This window comes from Onychomys torridus, chromosome 1 (genome assembly GCF_903995425.1).
Source record: "Onychomys torridus chromosome 1, mOncTor1.1, whole genome shotgun sequence".
NCBI classification, from domain to species: Eukaryota; Metazoa; Chordata; class Mammalia; order Rodentia; family Cricetidae; genus Onychomys; species Onychomys torridus.
Window position 1 is genome coordinate 136,154,820 of NC_050443.1, and position 22,067 is coordinate 136,176,886.

The 22,067-nt window shown below is 40.5% G+C and overlaps 1 protein-coding gene across 2 annotated transcripts in view; it reads right to left on the minus strand.

The window, feature by feature from the left end:
• The window catches only part of Pcsk5 (proprotein convertase subtilisin/kexin type 5), a 427,807-nt gene that overhangs the window by 171,713 nt on the left and 234,027 nt on the right, over positions 1-22,067 (minus strand). For both annotated transcript variants that reach the window (XM_036173949.1, XM_036173956.1), the window contains exons 11-12: positions 4,343-4,460; positions 3,333-3,521 (exon numbers count right to left, since the gene is read on the minus strand). In XM_036173949.1, the coding sequence (XP_036029842.1) occupies positions 3,333-3,521; positions 4,343-4,460 (307 nt within the window). The remainder of the gene's footprint in view (positions 1-3,332; positions 3,522-4,342; positions 4,461-22,067) is intronic.

The window sequence follows — 22,067 nt, forward strand, 5'->3', positions numbered from 1 at the left end:
GCTAGACACACGCTGACATTCTGCTGAGAGCTGATAGGAAAAAAGACAGACGGGACTGTTGTGTCAGCTAACTGGACATGCGCATTAGTCTCATCTTGGCCTTCATAAGCAGCAGTAGTTTCAACAGGACATGCAATTCCATATTCTGATTTTGATTCATATTTTGATAATTTTTGCCTCTTAGCATTGTAATTAAAACTGCCTGTCTTTTTTTTCTTTCCTTCTCTTTCTTTCTTTTCTTCTTTTTTTTAAGCAGGAAAAGTTAATGCAGCTTATAGTTTAGATTGGCATTACAGTGAGTGTAATTATCCATAAAATATTCAGGTGCAAAACCAAAGCTCTCTGTTACACACACACACACACACACACACACACGTTAAAAATAGCTAAAACAAATTGGGGGCTTTCCCTTAACCAACCGAGAGGCCTAATGCATACTCTGCATACCTGTGCTGCACCAGTAGAGACAGAAGACGCTCCAACATTATCAGTGTGGATAACATGTTACTAAGACAGAGCCGGTGCACTAAGAGCCAGAGTCAATTAGCACCATTTCCAGACCATTTCTGCTATAGAGAAGTCAGTTCTGTCACAAGTGACTTCCTAATCATGGGCTCAGTGAAATGATAGGTGCACTGGCACAGATTACACCCACGTATTAACATGGTGCCCCGGCTCTACACTTGTGAGTGGTTTTCAAACTAATTACTTTGGATGAAGCCTGCTAGAAGAGCCTGCCATTATGTGTAGCACATCAGGAAATAACTCATATAATTAGCATGAGATTTTTTTCCCCTCCTTTCATTTAAGAGTCTAATCAATATATCACAGCTACAACATGCTTCTAAGAAGGAGTGTCAGCTAAATAAAAGGCATTTTATGAGTACTGGCAACCCTGCGTTATAATTGTTCCTAAGACTGTAAATGGTCTTGATTTCAGAATTACCATCTACTATTCAAACAGGGTTTATCACTATAGTCCAGCATCAGCCTGTGTTCTGGGAAGGGCTTTCTCTCCTCTTTTACTTTGTAGTCACAGTTTAGGGTAGAGCTAATTGGCAACTCCAAGCTCTCTCTCACTGAGCTCAAACATAACAGATTGTTTATAATACTGGGTATTTAAAGCATACTATTTGGTTCCGTCTTTTTCTTATCAAGTGCTTAAGAAATGTTTTGGGGGGCTGGAGAGCTGGCTCAGCAGTGAAGAACACTTACTGCTCTCTTGGAGGACCCTAGTTAGGTGCAGAACCCATGTGGTTCACAATCACTTGTAACTCTAACTCCAGGGCATCTAATACCTCTGGCTTCTATGGGCATCTGTACTCATATGTGAGTGCACACGCACGCGCGCGCGCACACACACACACACACACACACACACACACACACACAAATTAAAAATAGCTAAAACAAATTCTTCTAAAAGAAACTATTTTGGTATTGGTGATAGAGAGGTTTAGAATATTTAAATGGAATTTTCCCCTTTAAATGTCAAGTTTCAATAAGTATAGTATCAAGTCCCCCCCAAACACATCCCCTTTTGTGGGTATATGGAGTGACTCATCTTGCAGAAGACTGACTTCATTATAGAGCATATGGTTCTTATGCAGGAGTCTGTTTTGCATTATAAATGCCTTTGTAAATTACTTGCACAGCATCTGGGACAATACCACATGTAAGATATTTTGTAACACAAAACAAGAAAATCTGGGTGATCTTTTAAATTGGGGTTGAGGGGTGGTCTATGGGTTGTTGGATCTCATCTCAGCTAGCTTACCAGAAATGGGGCTTCTTAACTTCACCCCAGAACCACAGAATCAGAACCTGTGAGCAGGGCTCAGGCATCTGTGTTGGATGAGACCCCTGGCTGGGTGTTTTGAGAAGCACTGTATAAGCAGGGTACCGCTTGTTAAACGCTCACATGCTAGGCCCCGAGCTAAGGATTATCTTATCGAACACTTGCACCAAGCCTGGGAGGCAGATACAACTACATCTATTTCATGAGGAAACTTACTTCTCTAGATTCAAAGACAGACATCAGTGGAATCATGGGAAAGCCAGTTCTGTATAAACTTACAGGCTTGCTCTGAGTGAAGGCAGCGAGATCGCTGCAAAAGTAGTGTGACTGCAAGTCACAAATGCATTTATACTCCATGATGTCCACCAATGTCAACAGTTTTCCAGGGAGGACAATGACAAAAGTGATTAAAGCATAATTACTACATTTCATACACAATTATTGGGTCTTGCAGACTACAAAATGTAACCTCTCTACTTGAGACTACAGTGAGAAGCAGAGATACATTTCCATAATCAAATTTAGGAAAGGAGGCAAAGTTTCAGCTTTCATTTTGAAGCCAAAAACTGGAACAGAGAACCAACAAATTAAGCTAAGCCTAAAACACAGTTTGATGGGAGGCGGCAGTTTGGAGAGGAATTGTTCATAATTCTAACAAGTATAGTTGACAGAAGAATTTGGTGAGACAAGGTTTTGTTTGGAAACTCTGTGTACAGTATTTGTAGACAGTATTTGAAATTGCTCTTGTCTATGAGTTTTCAAAGGACTCCAGATCCACCAGCTTTCCTCTGACCCTCCAGTCTGACCTCCAGATTGTCTTTGGAGTAAGCCATGTGCTGTGAAGTCACAGTTTGGCTTCTGGGTTGGCAGGGGATAGTGGCCCAGAGCCAGGAATGGCAAAAGAAGAAGAGGTTAAGAAATGGCCATTTGTCCACCCCAGGACAGTTCTGGTGACCTGTAGCTCCAACCCACTAAATCACCAACAGTGGCTTGCCAGGGGAGCCTGCTTGCTGGGCTAATGGGGCACACAGCTCAAATTGGCCTAGAGTTCTGAATGCTGCTGTGCGCCTTCCAGCACTTAGCACCTGCAGCTGCTTGGGCAAACCATTCTCTTCCCAACAGCTGTTCACCACAGGAGCTGCCCATCAGTGGAGACAGGGAGGCATCAAGGGGCTCCAGACAGCCCATGCAGATGTAACTGCCATGTACAGCACTTTGTAGAAACCAGACTGTCCAGGGACCGCAGTGGTCAATGGCTGAGCAATTGTGAAGAAATTTCTCAGTGAAATGTCAAGGAAAATGAGAGCCTGGGGGAAGCATCACAGGACAGTGACCTGGAGAGAGCCCTGTGGGTCTATGCTTCTAACACTTTTGCTTCTGTGGTGGGCTGACTTAGGTGCTAAGAGAGAATTGCATCCAAAGGGCCACTCAATTGGTCCCCAGAATAGGAATAAAGAGCAGCTATTTCTAGCTACCTTGAAGAATAGCAAGTATGGTTGTTCCCCACCTTGGTAGGCAGAGGCTCTCAATGTACCTGTTGGCCAAAAGCTGGGATCTGGTTCCTGAGGGTGAGGTCAGGTAGATGGCCAGGTCTCCTCTCCGAGGGTGTGTGATGGTAATACGCACAACTACATGCTCCAGGTAATTGACATGATGATTGGGATTATCTGAGCAGCCTGAGGCTTTGTAGATGGAGCGCACTGCACTGTTGGGGCGAATGGTCCTGGCAGGAGAGAGAGGAGGGGTATGAACAAAGCACATGGCAGAAATCAGGTGAGTGGACCGAGAGCCTGAAACGAGAGTACAACATGGGCAGCAGCTGTTCACTGGATATTAAGGGACAACAGTGCCAGTCATGCAAAGGACTGGGTCACTTAAAGGGAAAGGCACAAGTGACGGGGAGCCAAAGGTCTTCTGTCTAATATGTGCTGGGTAAATAAATACTTATCAACTTTCCCCTCCCCTTTATTTTTGTTTTCTTACTCTGTGCCATGAAAGAGGTGAATGGGGAAAGATTTAAAACCAAATCAAACCAAACCACAACTTCGTCCCATTTTCAGTGCTTACTAACTAACACCTTTCCCTAGGATTATAAGGCTGTGTACTCATCATCAACCAGAAATACAGTTCACTAAATTTTCCAGGCAGAGAGGTTTCTGAGGAGAAAGCCAAGAACTCCCAAAAGGCCCCTGAGATGAATGCTGTTCTTTGGATCAAGCAGCTCGCAGTGACTTGCTCCACGACTCTGAGGGATGTGCAATAGCATTTGCTATCTAGTTTAGAACGCTCTTCAGAGAACTATGCAGTATGTAGTTAAGTTTCAGGCACATAAAGATAGGAAGAATTCATGCTTCATCAAGCAAGGACACTGGCAAGCAGGAAATATAGGATAGCCCATTAGTACAGGGCTTCCCTTGGAAGGATTGTTGGGTATAACATTCTACCTCAACTTTATAGCTATATGCTTCTAGATTCCATGTTCAGTAGCAGTTGCTCTGGCCTCAATTTGGGCATTGTCAGGCTATTGGCAGCAGCAAACATTACCTGATTTGTCGGTCCGTGCTTTCCACACACACATGCTGCTGAGGAACAGTTGTCCACTTCTCCGCCTCCATCACCATGGCTTCCGCATCCATCAGTCCAAATCCATACAGGTGGCTCACTGTGGAAGGCAAGAGGTAGGTCAGCTTTACTGTGGCTAGATCAACTGCTACCCACACTGACTCACTGTGCTATTCAACAGACACCCCAGACATAACCTGGGTGATCCTGACTATCTTTCCAGCAAGAATTGAAAAGCAAACCAAATAATCACAAGGAGAAAACAAGATCAGTGTGGATCATTCATTGATTCTGCAATATTACTAGCAGTACAATGGCCATTTATGACTTGTCCCCACATGTTAGACACTAGTCTACATTTTATATTTAGTCCTCTCAACAATCTGGTGATGTTTGTGTGATTTCTGTCATCACTCATGGATGAAGAAACCACGGCACAGAGAGACACTTGTCCAAACTGACCAGTGAGTCAGTGGTTGAGCTGGATTCCAACTCATATTATTTGGATCCAAGACCCCACTTAACCATTTGTATTGAAAATGATGACATCATTGCTTTATAATTTAAAATTACTAATAGCCTTAAAGAAAAATGATAACGTACACAATTTCTCAGTGTAAGTAGAACTCACATGCAAGAAATATCAATTTTCTGACATCTCTAGCAATTAGGTTAAATACCCCCAAAGGCATAAATTATTATCTTTCTTTTAGCATATAAAATTTGTTAAATTATGTGCATAAAATATTTGGAGGCTTCTAGACTTTTATGCTAGTTTCTTGCCTTCAAATCCATTAGTTTAAAATTAGAATCTATGCTGATCTAGACCTGCATTTGATGTCACTGTCTCCACAATGTCAGTTAAATACAGAGTTATTTGACTGATGGTGCAGCCAAACCTACATGTTCAATTCCTTCTAAAAATACTTTGAGATCCCGGTTAAATACTTAAAATCTTGTATTAAACCACACTTGTATCTTTAGAGTCAACACAGTTAATCTTATAACTGATGTGCCTAAAACATGTTTTTTATTATTGCATTAACTATCTTATACAAAAATCTCATAGCTTCCCATGCTTATGGGTTGCTTAAAATCCACAATTCTTTAGAATACCACATTGGGCAAATTTGAAAGCAACCTCCTCACTGATCCCTTGCTTCTTGGAAGCCCTTCTGTTCCAGTGTCTGGTGAAAGCTTGGATCCTGAGCCTTCCTGACTTTTCCTATCTAAAGCCCTTGTGCTAACTTTCCTTATTCTCTCTTTGCACAGAACTGCCTACTCTGAGCTCCCAAACACATAGCTGGTTCATCTACTTCCTAAAGTCTTTTTAGATCAATACAAAGTGAACAGATTTACTGAAATCCAACCAACGCTATCCACCGTCTTCTTCCTTGTAATCCTATAAACTGAACCATCTGCCCCTTTGCTCACCCTCTGTCCACCCTTCATCCCTTGACCCCTCTGTCCCTCCTCCATCCCTCCAGGTCCCTGTGTGACAGGCACTGCACAAGGCAGAGTGCTTTAAAACTGTATTGCTAACTGAACTGATATTAACTCATCAATCATTATGTGATCTTGTACTCGAGCTTCATTGAAAAATGTTCAATGGAGGAAGTGGTCTGATGTACATTTACAGATTTCATGGGAACTTTGGAAATTAGAGCATATAAAAAAGAAAAAATCATACTAGAACTCAGCGATAGTTTAATTCATGCTGTTTGATAATTATATAATACTTAGCAAGCAAAATAAAATAGTTTTCCCCACAATTTCCTTATTTGCGAATATTATGATGGATCCTGTCATGGCTCACTGAATAGTATTATATATCCCAGGTGAGAACACTTACACATTATTTTGTTACCAGGTGCTGAGCTAGACAGATCATTCCAAACATATAAAAATAAATCTACTTTTCTACGGCAAGGGTACATGTAGGAATCTCTAATATACATACATATATATATATATATATATATATATATATGTCTATATATATAGCTTTGCTATCTTTATTATTTAATACTTTTTCTTAAAATGTTTTTCTTCATTAAAAAGTAAGTTCATTGTAAAATATCTTAAGTATACTGGTGAAAGAATACAAGCAAATGTTGTCATTGGTAACCTCAACAAAACTGGTAATTACTATGAACAATTTTGATATTTTTATGTAATATTATATAAAGTCATTAAAAAGATAAAGAGGAATATCAAATATAAGAGAAATGCCAAGTCAGAATGCTTGTGAAGGATGAGGGCAGGGAGGTTGGAGAATGGGAGGTAAAAGAGCTAACAGGAGAAGTTAATTTTAGTATTCTAGTCCAGAGTCAGGGACTACACTTTATACTAACCTATAATGTGTTTTAAAAGGGGGAGGGGGCCCAGGCTCTCCAAACAAAAGCATGATAAGGAGACAGAAGAATCTCAATCATCCTGATTTGATTCATGCTCATTATATTCACGTATTAAAATGCTACCCTCTTCCCATAAATACGGACAATTATTAGTGCAAACTCATCAACAAGACTTTTTTGGAAAGGACTCTAAAAGAAGGTCAGGCTTAAGGAAGTGATGGAGATCTTTTGTGAATTCTCCATTCTTCTTTAACCATCACCCACGGGCCCAATATCATTTCATTACACATATTCTACAGGGTTTTCCTTCCCTGGGGAAGCTTTCAAGTATGCCCCATCCTGTAGGTTCTAAACTAGCACAACTTACCATCTTACTTCAGTTCAGCACTAAGACTGAAGATTTGAGCGGTATGCTGAGGGTCTGAAGGGGAGCATGTTAGGGAGAACAAAGGTTCTGCTGGGGCAGTTCCAAACTGGAGCACTGGAACCTAGTTCAGCTACATTTGGTCTGCTCCTGTGTATCCTCTCACCCCACACCTGTCCAGCTAACACCCATTACAACATAGCTTAACAAAAAGGGTCATGAAATACCACCAGCACTTCACACCTGCTGAGCCACCTCTTGGGTTAAGTGGGAAAGCACCTCAAGTCATTATGAAGGCTATAAAGTTGTTTCCTCTTCCAACTCCATTCCTATCCTCTAGGGCCATGGTCTATTCAGGAAGCACTCAAAATAGATGTAAAGGAAGGAGGCCGAGGAGCCACAGCTCACAGAAGAAAACATTAGACTAGAATTAATAAATGTGAAAACTGAATGGACCCACAAGAGTTAACTGCTGAGTTAGTAATGGAGACTTTTAATATTTGGAAATACTCAGAATTGTGCATCTGTCTATGGATGTGGTAACACAGCTGAAGAAAAATGTGATGTTAATTTTTTTTATCTGTTTATTTTTCTTGTTGGCAATGCATCAACTCCATGCATGTTGATAGGCCATTATCTGTTTTATTGGTAATACTGATGAGGAAGTAATTAAACAGTGAATGTATTGGACAGATAAGCTGTTTAAAACTGTGGTGTCAGGAGGGGAAGTAACACTGAGCAGCTTGGAAGCAACTATGATTTTTTAAAAAATATAATGTAAAAATTTCATACTCAAAATCATCTCCAATACCAAAATAGTGATTTTGGTTTTCTACCATGGTGATTTCACTTGCCTGCCTATCACCTTGATGAACCACAGAACTGCAGGGTGCTGTTTCTCCGGCTGGCTACAGGGTGTCTGCTTTACGTAAATACTTGTGAGTTGAATGAACAGAACAGACACAAAGTTACTAACTCACCAGTGACAAGGTATGCTTATTAGAAAACTGTGATGGGAATGAAGAATTCTGGTTCTTCCCCTCTAACTTGTGTGAAGTTATCAGTAACTTTTGAAGTGTACTGAAGAGTCATTGTACACAGTTTTTCCCATGGTGGCAAATGCATGGTGCTTGTTGTGGCAGGGCTATTTTATCACTAAAGGATACGTACTTAATCATATACCTCATACCAAACTCTGAACAAAACTGAAGCCTGAATGCAATTTCACAGGATCAAATAGAACCCCTCTGTGCAATAAACAAAACTTTTTATTATTAACATGGATGTGATTAGGGATCCCAACCATAAACTTCCATGCCTATGAGTAGTGCCAGCTTCCACCCAACGATAGTTAATATTCAGAAAATAATTATAAAGGTACTGAGTGGACAAGGCAAATGTATAAAAGTCCTTGGCAATCTTGAAGCAAAGCTGCCTAAGCATATTATCAGAAAACAAATTCATTTCTTAGTAGGGCAAAGAAAGGCCAGCTGCATTCCAGCATGTGAGGGAGGCAGGGGCCAAATAGCTCGCATCACTTACATGCGTCCCTTTGGATTGTGTACCCATCTATGTCTTTATATGTGTAGGGTAGGAATGGAGACCTCATAAAAAGGCCTCTTGCAAGCAGCTCAGCTTGTAAAAAGTGGCATTGTCTTGTCCTGGAAGCATAATGAGTTTTAATTCAAAGTTATCAAAAGGCTTACTAGCTTCAAACAGTCAGATGGACAAGAGAAGTCAGGAAGATTGATAATACTCTGGCAGGTGTATTTCCATTTTCTGATGAGACCAGAAGTGCTGAGAGACACTAATCACTGAGCATGCAAGTAAGTAACCATGTGAGCTGAAAGCAAATTCTGCTAATTTAAGCAATGGCTTTAGACAGCGATCTGCAAAACCAGATCTGAAAGAAAGATAGGAAGTTCAGCAGGGAGGAAAAATAAATGATGTTTCTGAGCACAAGAGGCACAATTTTTTTTGAAAACATTTTTTTTGTAAGTTTTTGAGCTTTCTGAAGTGACTGAGGGCCTTTCTGCTACCAGCTGTCAGATGTGCAAAATGCTTTGCAGTATCCAGTGCAAAAAAACACAGCAAATATCCAACACACAGGCGAACTGTGTGGGGCCTGGAAGAAACCTGATAACTGATCTGTGACTGACAGACAGTGCAAATAGAGTGAGCAGCATCTATCCATGAGTTCCTTTGAAATCTAACAGGAAGGTCTAGGCATCTTCTAGTAAAGGTTGATAGGACTTTCTCCAGACTGGGATCCAAAGAGACTAAGTGTCCAGGTTTGCTTAGGACTATTGTGATTTTATTTCCTTCCTTCCTTCCTTGCTTCCTTCCTTCCTTGCTTCCTTCCTTCCTTCCTTGCTTCCTTCCTTCCTTCCTTCCTTCCTTCCTTTCTTTTTCTTTTTATTTCTGGGACAGGGTTTCTCTGCATAGCCCTGGCTATTCAAACACTTGCTCTGTAGACCAGAGTGGCCTTGAATTCAGAGATCTGACTGCTTCTGTCTGGTAAGTGCTAGGATTCAAGGCATGTACCATCATGCTCAGCTTCTATCTTGACTTTAAAATCAAAAGTTCCATGTTCTGGGAAATATATATCATTACTGGACAGACTGAAAGCTGCCATTGAGGAGTGGTGTAGAACCACTCACCATTCATCATTCAGCAACCTGAACCAAGATGGTGCTTGTTATGGGGAGCAGAATTATTAATGTGTAGAACATGGTTACAAAATGAACTCAAGTATCTGACTGAAGGGTTGATTTCAGTGTACTTCATCAATAAAAAATAAATGTCCTTAACTTAAAATTCCAAATATGAAATTCAGGTCCTAAATCTGAACTTTTGCAGAAGTGACAATGGGTAGTGGGAAATTCCAAATCTGACCTTTCGCAACAAGTTGCAGTCAAAATGCAGGGGCACTATGACGCTGCATGATTGCATTTGAATCATATGTAAGGAGTCCAGAAGGCATACATTAACTTCCTGTTTACACTTGGCCCTTCTCCCTATGATACTGCATTAATATATGCCAACATCCCCAAATCCAAAATACCTCTAGTCCCAAGGATAAGGTATGTTGAGCCTGCATAAGCTAATAATTGACCTAATTAGTTATCACATCACTTAGATGGATTGTGGAAATAAACTATCTATTTGACATTACCCTGAACAGGGAAAGCCCAAAAGGAACAGAAAATGATTTATGTTCTCAGTCAACCATGAGGTGAGGCAACAATTTTAAATATAATGAAAAAATAAAAACATCAAAGTGTGTAATTACTGCAAGTATAAAAGTATTTCCAAAGAGTAAGAATCATTCAAAGATACAATGGCTGTAAAGGAAGCTGCCACAGGCTGGTGTGTAGTAAGCTCTCTACTGATGCTAAGAGGTGCAGTCATGAGATCAATTAAGTAGAAAACATCTGCTTGTGCTTTGATGGATGTCTAGGCTTTAGTTAGATGCAGACGCCAGGACTGAACCTCCTGGTTAAATAATCAATGAGGTAGACATGCAGTTCTTTGGCACACTAATAAAACTAGAACCACCAGAATCAGTGGCTGGGAGAAGAGTGGTCATAAGGGATTGGTGTGACTGAGAATACCACAGGGAATAGTGGGGAGGACACCCCCATAGGACAAATGAAGGTCATCTGTGACTGTTGGATGTCATCTACTATCAATCAATTTCCCTGTAAGGAAGCCACCACAATAAAAGACAACTCTCTCAGTACCTGGCTTGAGGGAGGCTGCTTGATCTGTGGAATGGGTGGAAACCTGAACCAAAGTCCAAGAGCTGTCTGCAGCTGTTCTGGTCCTAGCACATTTGGGCTCTTTGATCTTCAATGTTCTATACCTCCTTTCTGAAGAGCTGGCCCTACTACAGAGCCCTTCTTGTGCCCATTAATCAGATGTTGCCAAATGTCAGGAAGGGGAGGAAGGATCACAACTAAGAGGGGCTGGGGCACTGTCTTAGGCTACCATGTCCCATGTGCCTGGTGTCAATGCCTGATTACTGTTCTTTTCAAGCAAAAATGAACAGTGGAAAATGAAAACATCATGTGTTTGAGAGTAAGAAGGTGGTGAGTTATGTTCTTCATGGTCCTGATGTTGGAGTGCCACAGCTGAGCATCTGGGACAGATGCTCTCAGCATCACCATTACTTTGACCCCTCCCTTTCTCTGACATCCCCTCAACGTCTCTATCACAGATACCATGTGGAAGTCTCCCAAGCTTCTTAGGCAAGTAGAAGTACAGTGCCAACACTTTCTTATGCTCCGTGGGGCAAAATGCAGGCTTCAGCAGGGGCGGGACAGCAGAGCAGCTGGCACCTGCACTCTGCTGCATGCTCTGTGTTTGTTTTCCCTTGTTCTTCATAGAGTCTCAGGTTCTAGTAACAACTCCAACTGCATCTAAACATGTGTCACCAGTGCTACTGACAGCTTGCATGTGGAAGATTTCCAGACGCTTGGCTGTCTGTTGGGGCTGCACTTCAAAGTTTCCCTTAGGATGGGCTTGCTTAGCAGCTGTAGATAGCGAGACAGTCTCTTCATTATAGAGATGAATAGTGAGAGTTTAGAAAGTATTCTGGTCTCTCCTCTACATATTATGGATATGTGTATAAGTACACGTTTGCACAGTATTCTGGTCTCTCTTCTACATATTATGGATATGTGTATAAGTACACATTTGCACAGTCTATTACAGATACATATAGACATATATACTGACACGTTCAGACAGTCTATTACAGATACACATATAGACATATATGCTTACTGTTTAACTTGCACAATTCTCTAAAAGTAAAAGATAAAAGGTTAAATTATCATTGTTTTTTTCCGCTTAGTTCTTGTTTATTTGCTTTTGACATGGTTGTGATTAGCAAATAATTTCTCAAAGGTGCTGAAATATTTCTTGGTGGGGAAACTATTTTGTTAGTTTGAGGAGATCCAGTACAGCCCAGGGCATATCTGGATGACAGTTTTACTTGTTTGTGGGAAAATATGATTGTCTCTAGACAATAATGAGAACAAGATTAAAAATGTACTCTAAGAGCCTGTGATCCAAGGCTAAAGGGGAGTTGTGCTGAGCACATGTCTGGCTCCCAGACTGGGTCTTCCTGGTGTGAGAGCTGAGCACCAGACACAGGCAATTTCACCTGGTAACAGAAGTGCTGAGATTTGATTATCCTATCTGCTCATAGATCCTCTGGCTCACCTGATTTCAAGCTCTCACTCTGGAAGAATTCACTCCCTATAGCTGTGAGTGTCATCTCCCTTGGAGGAAAGCTAGCTCACCTCCTGTGCTGGACTTCTCAGGAATATTCCTGTCCTTCAACAGGTTTTCAGGCTTAAGGTTACTCCTTGTAATAGAGTGGGGAACAAAACAGAATCCACTTGGGAAAGCAAGCCACAACAGTGGAGTAGAGACACGAGGAAGAGTACAGGGATGGGGTTGGGAGAGAAAGAAAGCAGGAGTGGCAGTGGGAGGAGGAGAAAAAGTGTCTGGGGTAGACCCTCCCCTTCAGAGCTCTCAAAGAACTGTCCTCAGGGACTCTCAGGAATGTCTGCCGTTAAAGGAGGTAGAGAGGAACCAGTGACAGAAGCCATCTTTGCTTCATACAAAGCAGGGAGATGGGCACACTGGCAAGAGCTGTGTCATGAGGAAGACAGGAGACTGTGGTCAGCAGGACAACGAGCCTGTTCAGAGAGCAGGGAGTGGACCTGGGCCTGTAGGGAGTCAAGGAAAGAGGCAGTTTGTTCAGACTATTGGGGCATTCTGCTTGTAAGAGGAAGGACAGAGCCGTGGCAGCAGTATAACTGTAGTACTGCTTCTCCTTCAAGCAGAGCAAGGTGACATTTGGAACAGAGGGTCAGGGTCCAACTGACAAAGCCTGAGGGAGACTGTGAGCTGACAGACAGCAGACAAGGCCGAGGTGTTTAGAGCAAGTTCCACATCAAACTGTAGGGCAACATACACTTTGAGAAGGGACACCCCCCCACCCACACCCACCCCCACACACTTGAGATATGTTAGTGCCCAGGCACCCTCGGTTTGTATTTGTAAAACGTTTTCTGGTGATGCTTAGATGATAGCACAGAGGGCCGCTTCTTTAGAGTCAGCTTGGTTGAATAGGCTTTGCAACCACAGGATATGAACACGGTTCCCCAGCCTTCTTTCTCTCATGCCCAAAGCACGAGACATTAGAGTGGGCAACACAGTATACAGGACCAAATATTTTAGTATGTGCTCTCCTGAATACTGATGAATTCTCTAAGAAAACATTGTAAGGTTTTATGAATTAGTATGTGCATGTGTTATTTTGCCCATTTCAAGCCTAGATGATTCCTTCTTTAGATGCATATTACTTAAAGTGGTAATTCTACAAATTATTAGGATAGAATCAGAGCTTGCCTGAGTTGAGGTTAAACAAACACACAAACGAAACCGTTGTTACAATGTACAAAAGCGACTCAGGAATTGGACCAAGTTATCACACTGCCTTGAAAGTTGAATAATTTTATGCACCAAACATGCCTCTTAAAAATAGTATACCCAGGGCTGGAGAGGTGGTTTACCAATTAAGAGCACTGGACATAGGTTCAGTCTCCAGCACCCACATGGTGGCTTCCAACTCTCAGGAACTCCAGGCCCAGAATACTTTATGTCCTCTTCTAGTCTTTGAGGGCACCATGCATTCACCTTGTGAACAGACATACATGCAGGAAAAACACCCATATGCATAAAATAAAAAAGTAAAGGAAAAAAAAATATATATACGGATGAAATTCTAAAAGGGAGGGGAATATTATTTAACATATGTATTTTATTGTGTGCCAGCTAGTAAAATCTTAACAATCCTATTAACAGGATATGTTGTTCATATTTTGCAGAAGAAACTAATTTTCATGGATATTAAAAGAACATTTGTGAAGGCGTGGACCCTACAGTTAAGTCTTTAGAACTTCTTCTACATATACTGATTATTTTTCTTATGAACACACAATATTTCTTCCAACTAAGTTATTCAAATAACTGAGTGAACTGCATAGAAACTGCTCTCTTCTTCAAAATGCATTAAAATATCACACACAGGAAAAGAAATATGTGAAGCTTAGAAAGTAGTCTAACATCTGGCCCATCATGCTTTCCCCAATTCTTGTTAAGAAATGACCTTCTTTAGCTACTTCTACAAGGGATTTTCCCTGCATGTGAAGAGATTCATCTGGAAAAGATACCTTATTTTATAATCATACTTGGGATAGTTTTTCTTTTTTCATTACATCTAAGCAGGCATGCATAGATAGGTGCAAGATGGACACTGAGTGCTAAGGAGCAATTTCCCACTTGTGAACAATCATGATACCCTTCTTTTTGACTCTTTTGAGGATAACAGGAAATTCAGGGCGTAGCATCTCTCGTGGTGTAACCCTATAAAATGAAATCTGCTGTAGCCATTACTGGGATGTGTGATGGAAGTTTAATTGCTTTGAAATGCCATAGGCTAGCAAGACGTGAACACTTGTAAGAAGTTTGAATTGAGATTTGAAGGAAAACAGAAGTCTGGAACTATTTATTTCACAGCAGATGTATCCACATGGATTTTGCAGTGTGATTGCCTGGCATGTTATTCCATCCTGCCATCAAGCTAGAGTGGCCTTAGGAAGTCATGCATAGAAGTGGCAGAAGACTAATCTTCAGGATTTCTTTGTGACTTGGAATCTGGGCTATGTTAAAGACATATGTACAAATATCAATCTTTCTAATGCCCAAAAAGATGGGCTGTAGCATCATTTTGAAAAGAGGCTCTGTAGGGCTCCTCTGCCTCTTGCTCATCTTATGGACCCCATGACAGTCCCAACAGTGTCCAGACACCTGTCATAGTGTGGACACAGCAAGTTACAGCTCTTAACCCTGATGGGCCACATGTCAGTGGTACATGCAGTATGTGCCAGGAACATAGATGCCTGAGCTCAAACAGAGGCACATATGAATTTCAGCAAAAGCATTTTTCCTTAACTCATCTCCCCTCCATATTTAGAGCTCCATCTGTGTTAGAACCGCTTTCTGTAGAAAAGATGATCTCTAGTGAAGATCTGCTCAAGACAGATCAATGAGATCATTACAAGCCTTAAACAGAGCCTTTCTCCCCTGCTCTGTCTTCTTGTACTTGATGCTGTTTATGAGGACTCTCCCTCAAAGTAGGAATATGATTCTACTGAACCTCAAATGAAATAATTGCCATTTAAATTAATAAGTGTTGAACTCATTTGGATGTATAAAGGGTAAATGTATATAAAATATAAGGAGAATAGTGATAAGCTGGAGAGTTTTCTTCAAGCACTGTCAAGAGCTAGTGGTAGAAGCAGCAGTGAACTAACTATAAATTAATAACATTGCATTACTCTATTGATGAGAAGGTTCTGAGAAAGTTGAGACTGAAGCAAAGGGAAGGCCAGTATGAGTGACACTAGAGTAAGTGAACATTCCTCACTCTAATAGCTTGGGGGGTGGTTTCCAGGCCAGGCTTCAGTTCCTACTCTACAACTCAGCCTGACTTCCTTTAGAAGTATACAACCGGTTTGACCAACAGGGAAGCCCTGACAACCATTCATAGGACATTTGTGACATTTATTTATGTCCTGTGATGTTAAGTGATATGTGCCTAGAACATGGTGAGGATGTTAGGCTTCTAGGGTACATACTATTTAGACTGTGGGACAAAGTTGGACACAAAGCCTGAGCTCTGAAGGTACCCTGAAGGAAAAAATGGAAACAAATACTTCTAGACAAAACTATTATATTAAGAAGCCAAAGTATTGCAGCCCCTGAGGGTTTCAAAACACATGTGCATGCGTGTGTGTGTGTGTGTGTGTGTGTGTGTGTGTGTGTTTATGTGTGTGTGTGCGCGTGCGCGCACAAATTGTAGAATCCAGAGTCATTATAAATTTCTTATCAGTCTATAGCAACTCAAGATGAGAACTGAAATTACCTATTTTCTTAAATATGTGCAAAACTCACATGACAAACCCAAAGGCTACTGCTGTATGTTAAGAAAGAAATTCAGACACCAGAAGTTAAGTGACTTCTGAAGGCTATGCTTCAGAGTAGTGAGAGCTAAAAAGATGTTGGTCAAAGGAAATCTGTGAAGCCTTCTCAACACCCAATTTCTGGCCTGCCACTTTTATAAAAGCAATCTTTTTTTTTCCTTACCATTTCCTTTACTGTGTGCTTATTAAAAACCTATTTTAAAAAAAAAATCCTTTAAAACAACAAGATCTGGTAGAGATTACTATGTATCTCAAATATGTAACTGTCCTCATTTTGAAGGAGGCTAACAAGATAATTTTTTTCTGAATGTCAGAAGTCTTAAGGTCAAGAGTACAAAACTGCTTACTAAGATAATGGAAAGCAGTCACTGCCAGGGAGCCTGCCCATTTGCTATGTACATGTCATCATGTCGGACATTTCATAGAACCAATGAATTCATACCAATAACTCAGGAAATAAAACTGACATCAGATTAGTATCTAGAATCAGCTTGCTTGAAGTCACTGCTATTACCCAGCTCATTTTCTTGAGTCACCATAGTGGCTCAAAATATACCTCAACTCAAAAGAGAATGCCCCACCTTATGATTAAAGCAGCTGTGCTTTCGCTTTCTTTAAATTGTTTTCCTTATCATATCACACCTGCCTTTTCATCACACTCTGGGTCCTTTCTCTTCCTTCCTTTGAACTGCAGCTTTACCAAAGCTGTTTCTCCCATGACGTGCTGAGGGAAACACAAACAATAGGAAGCCCTTGTTTGAACTGACAAGTCAAGACACCATTTATGACAAGTTTGGGTCTTTGTGACCTTAAAGCTCTCAGAAGCTCCTCCCCTGTCATTACATTCATTATGTTACTCATCAGCACCGCCACGTTCTGTTCTCTTAAACACTGTGGAGTCTGTTCATCATTTCTTTCTCTTTTTTTTTTTTTTTGAGCTGAGGATCAAATCCAGGGCCTTAGCAAGTGCTCTACCACTGAGCTAAATCCCCAAGCCCCGTTCATCATTTCTCAACATCCAAGTAACCTCACGTGAAGCAGAAAGCACAAATGAGGAGGGTAACCATTTATCCAGAGTCATAAACCCAAAGTCATTGAAAATATAAAATGAAAACAAGAACCCAGATGGGAGACAACAGCAAAAAACAATGAGAATAGCACTATACAGGAGGTATGTAGCTAAAAAGTAGTGGGGCCAGGGCTGGCAAGATAGCTCAGTGGTAAGAGTGATTTCCTCTAACCTAATCACCTGGGTTCAATCCCCACCTGACTTCAATCCTTGGAACCCATATGGTAGAGGAGCTGACTTCCTCAAGTTATCCTCAGACCTCCACACATGTAGAGGACCTACACACACAAATCTAATAAAAAAAGAAGTGAGGCCAATATGGGAAGGTGATGATGGCGACAATCATTTCCAGGTCACTCACTATTCTAAGAACGTTGATTCATGTACATTTACTTCTACATGCCTAGTTTTTAAATCCAAAGACATCAGCAGACTACCAACCGAATATGTTGTATTAGAATAATGAACAACATGGAGATGATAAATAACTTTACTTAAGTACATCCTATGAGGGAAGAACTATACCAAATTCTCCTTTGCCATTCCTTTAAATAGACAGAGTTCTATTATATAGCCAAGGCTGGCAGAACTCATGATATTTTAGCTTCTGCCTCCCATGGTGTATACCATCAGGCCTCAGGGCTAAATTCTCCTTGTTCCCTTTGCTTGCTTCATTGAATCTACAGACAAGTCTTGTACATGTTATTTGCTTCACCTATGGCTTGTTAGGCATTTGGTTCCACCCCTGCCTCCCTTTCAGGGGTTCAGTTAAAAGAAGAGGTTGGTTAATGGTAAAAAATGTCTACAAAGACTAGTCCATTAGTAACAGTTTACTCATAATGACCCCAAACTGCACACAAGAAAAGTCATCCATGGAAAAGTGAAGGAGAATACAAATTCATGGCACCCACAAAAGAATGGAACTTAATAGTAGAAAGAAATGGCCTCATGGCATAGTTATTGGAATAAAGGTATCTGAAAAACATTAGAGATAAGGAAGCCACATTCATCTAAGGCATACTCAATTAATCCTATAGATATAAACTCTGCAAGAGGGTAGATCAATGGCTGCACAGTGTGGTTGTAGGGCACAGAACAAGAAAGGAATACAAGAAGTTTTAGGGCAGCAGTAGTAGTTGCCTAGATCTTGATGGTGGTGATGGCATATCTCTGTCAAAACACGGCACCAGGACATGGAAAACAGAAAGTTCATTACATGTAAGTTTATCTCAATAAAGTGGGTTAAGAATGTATAAGGATGACTACATATACTAATTTGTTTATAAAATGAGATTCAACCCCAGGTTGTCTGACTGAGTGGTACATGCTTTGAAACCACCATGAAGAATGAGTTTCTTGTTTTGAATAAATAGAAAACCTTAAATAAGGATTGCTGAATTTCAAAACAGTCTCTCAATGATATGTGTGAATGTGTTCTGATAGGACTGTGTCTTGCCTTCAGTTCTTTCTGTTTTATTTTGGAACTGGATTCAGAATCAGTGGTTCATTGAATTCATTTCATTAACTTTCTAGACCTCCCACATTTTAGACCAGAGGAGGATTCCACTGATAATGACTCTCAAACCTTAGGGATCAGAGCCTGATGGCTTTTATTCTAAACTGAGATATCAACCATCACTACAAAATAATCACGATCTACCACTCTTAAGGAGAGTCAAACACCTGTGCTAAGAGAAGAGTTAAAAATGACTAGGGACATCAGTTCATCCTCTCTTGAAGTAGTAATTCAGTTGGTTACAGAGATGTCAACTTTCTCTTAAGTAGAAGCTTTTGCACATTGCCAAACCAAGTTTTCTGCTTACAATTTTATGTGGCATATTAATAGCTAAAGAATCAGTAAGATTTTTTTCTTTCAGATTTTTATCACTTCTTATATAGGTGCAATTAATTAGAACCTGTGAGATTTAACAGACTGAAGTCAACATGACATTTAAACATTACAGTATGAAAATTAAGTGAAGTTGTGTTATCATTGATATAGGATTATGGGAGGAAAAAAGTTTAAAGACACATTAATTATTAGAAATCATAGTTTTCTAGCCCATTTGAGGTCACTTAGTAAATTTCAGCCCCCAAACATTCTCATTGACAGCATATTTATGTATCTTTATTTCAGGGGGTGGAGAACACATGGAAATAGACTCATGACTCTTTATATGTTTGCCACTTTCTATTTTCAACCACTTTTTATTTTGCTCAGCCTTTTCATTATGTTTATTATTAGCTCCCATATTCTGCAAAAGCCAAGGTACAAATCCTGGACTTGTTTCCTCAAAGACCACAGATAATGGCATTTGGTTAATAAGAGAATGAGAAAACCCACAAAACTCCCCTATAACTCTCTTTGAATAACTAATTAATCTGGCATAGATCTAACAGGCAAACTATGCAGCCAAAATTTTAATTCTGTTTTTAGAGAGGGAGGGAGAGAGGGAGACAGAGGGGGGTGGAGGGTGGGGGAGAACTGCACATGTGGATCATCCAGGATTGGAACCCAGGGTCTTACATATGTTAGCTAAGCTCTCTACCACAGTGTTACATTCCAAGTCCTGAAGGTGGATTTTTAAGTACAAAACTGTGCATTTGGAACCCAGAAGAACAAAAAACTGAAGCAAAGCATGACTGATACAGCCTGACCAAATATAATGCTACCATTCAGTGGAAGTTCAACAGGGAGAAAACTTCTCTTTATCCTCTGTAAATGTTTTTAAGTGTCATACATTTAGTAGTTAGCTATTCAGAAAAGAAAAGCAAACATTTTAGAGGCAAGAACCTAGATTAAGTACCAGCTAAGCAGGGTTTCCTGGCAGGGACTTAGTGTTATCATCTAGATATCTTGCTAAATCATCCACCAGACCAAAGAATAAAGGTAAGACCTCCCCTCCCCCGTTGTATGTGAGCCACACCATTCTGTGGATGAGCTAAAAGATAAGACCACACACAGAGTCAATAAATACAAGAAGAATGTAAGTTCAGTGAACATAATGCTAGAAAGTGTAGAATGAAGAAAATAGCCAACTGGTATTTTCAGTAAGCAAATTCGTCAGTAGAACAAGCCATGTCTACTCACTCTACTTTCCAGTAACAATCATATTACTTCTGCAAATGGGTTCTAACTAGACTCCCACATCTGATTCTAATCCCACTGTTCACACTGGCCATATGAATAGCACGGCATTTTGACCTTTCTTCAAAAACATAAAATACCAGTTAAAAGCACTGTGCATCCAAGCATTATGGAGTATAAATCACATACCAACAGTGAATCTACAGGCAGGTAGTAGAGATGTAACATTATTCAAACAGTGAAATAATAAAATAAATATTTTTACCCTTTCAAGTGACAATACATTAGAAATCACTTCATACTCTCAAAACAAAAATAAACCAAATCCAATTTTGATTTAACACATGGCATGCTTAATGGTTTCTGTATTTCTAATTCTTTTGAATAAGTGTTACAAACTGAAAGACAGGTAGCTGCTAAAAATATATTGTAACATCTTAAAACTACCATTCCCTACCAATGGAAATACAATGATGGCAATTACAAGTAAAAAAGATGATTAAAAGTTAAGATCTGAGAGGCTAAGAAGTCATGTTAGACTGTCAATTGTTTTTACCATTGTGGGTAACCAGTTAGAAGTAAAAAAAAAAAAAATCTAGTAGTTTAGTTGTGGTCCAGGAAAGAGTCAGTGGGGACAGGGGAAGTTTCAGCAACATGCTGGTAGAAAAACAGAGACTTACATAGTCTGGGAGGGCAGTGAAATGAAGGGCGTGGCAAGCTCGCTCACTTAGTGGTCATTTTTTGAGTTTCAATGACTTTTTTTTTCATTCTTTCGCCTAGTAAAGATGACAGAAGGTCCTAATTTATTATCTGAAATCTACTTCTGTTCCTAGATAGAAGAGAGTTCAACTGTACACAGTCATATCATCCAAATACAAATACTTTGAGTCAAAGAGATGTTCATGCATTCCACAGAACCACAACTATACCCTCAAAGCTCAGTGCAGGATTTGGGGAGAAGAATCAGCCACACAGAGTGGGTACTGAGGGCAGAGGCTTGGCTGGTGTGGTCTCCTCAGAGTGATGCAGCAGAGGAAAGCAGAGCCTAAGAAAACCTATTGTTTTTCCCAGACTCTGATCCCCAGACTATAGAAAAATGTCTGGATGAACATCTTGGGCAGGCTCCTGGGTGGCAATGCTAGAAGAGCTTGTCACAATCTAGATCAGACCCATGACATTTGTGCTGTGGTCAAGTACAGTGCTACCGGTACTTCTGTCTAATGTGACCTGGAGGGGTTGTCAGGGGTTAGAATAGATTAAAAGTAGAGTGTGTCAGCCAGGCATGGAGATACATGTCTGTAATTCCAATATCCAGGAAGGAGAAACAGGAGCATTTTGCTATAAATTCAAGGCCATTTTGGCCTACATAATGAGTTTGAGGCCAGCCCAGTTTACATAGCGTGTGACAGCCTATCTTCCCAAACCAAAAGACCCATATCAACTTCTGTGTCTGTATATTATGCCAGCCCATAGTCTCCAACATTCCATACTGCCTTCTGGCTGGAGGGCTGAAAGTGCTCAGAAAACCCTTAGGAACTGACCAATGAAGAGGCAGTATTCATTGGATTCTGTGAGGAGAACCACCTGGGTAGAGAAAGCTCTTTTGAAATAGCTCACTAGTGTATTTAAAGGCACATGGGTTGGGGATTAAAAACAGAAGAGACTTTTTAATAACAGGAAAGAGATGGGATGGGGGGCACTAATCTTGATAAAATGTCAACCATTTGATACTGAAGTCATCTTCTGGCTTTGGGAATGTTGCTCAGC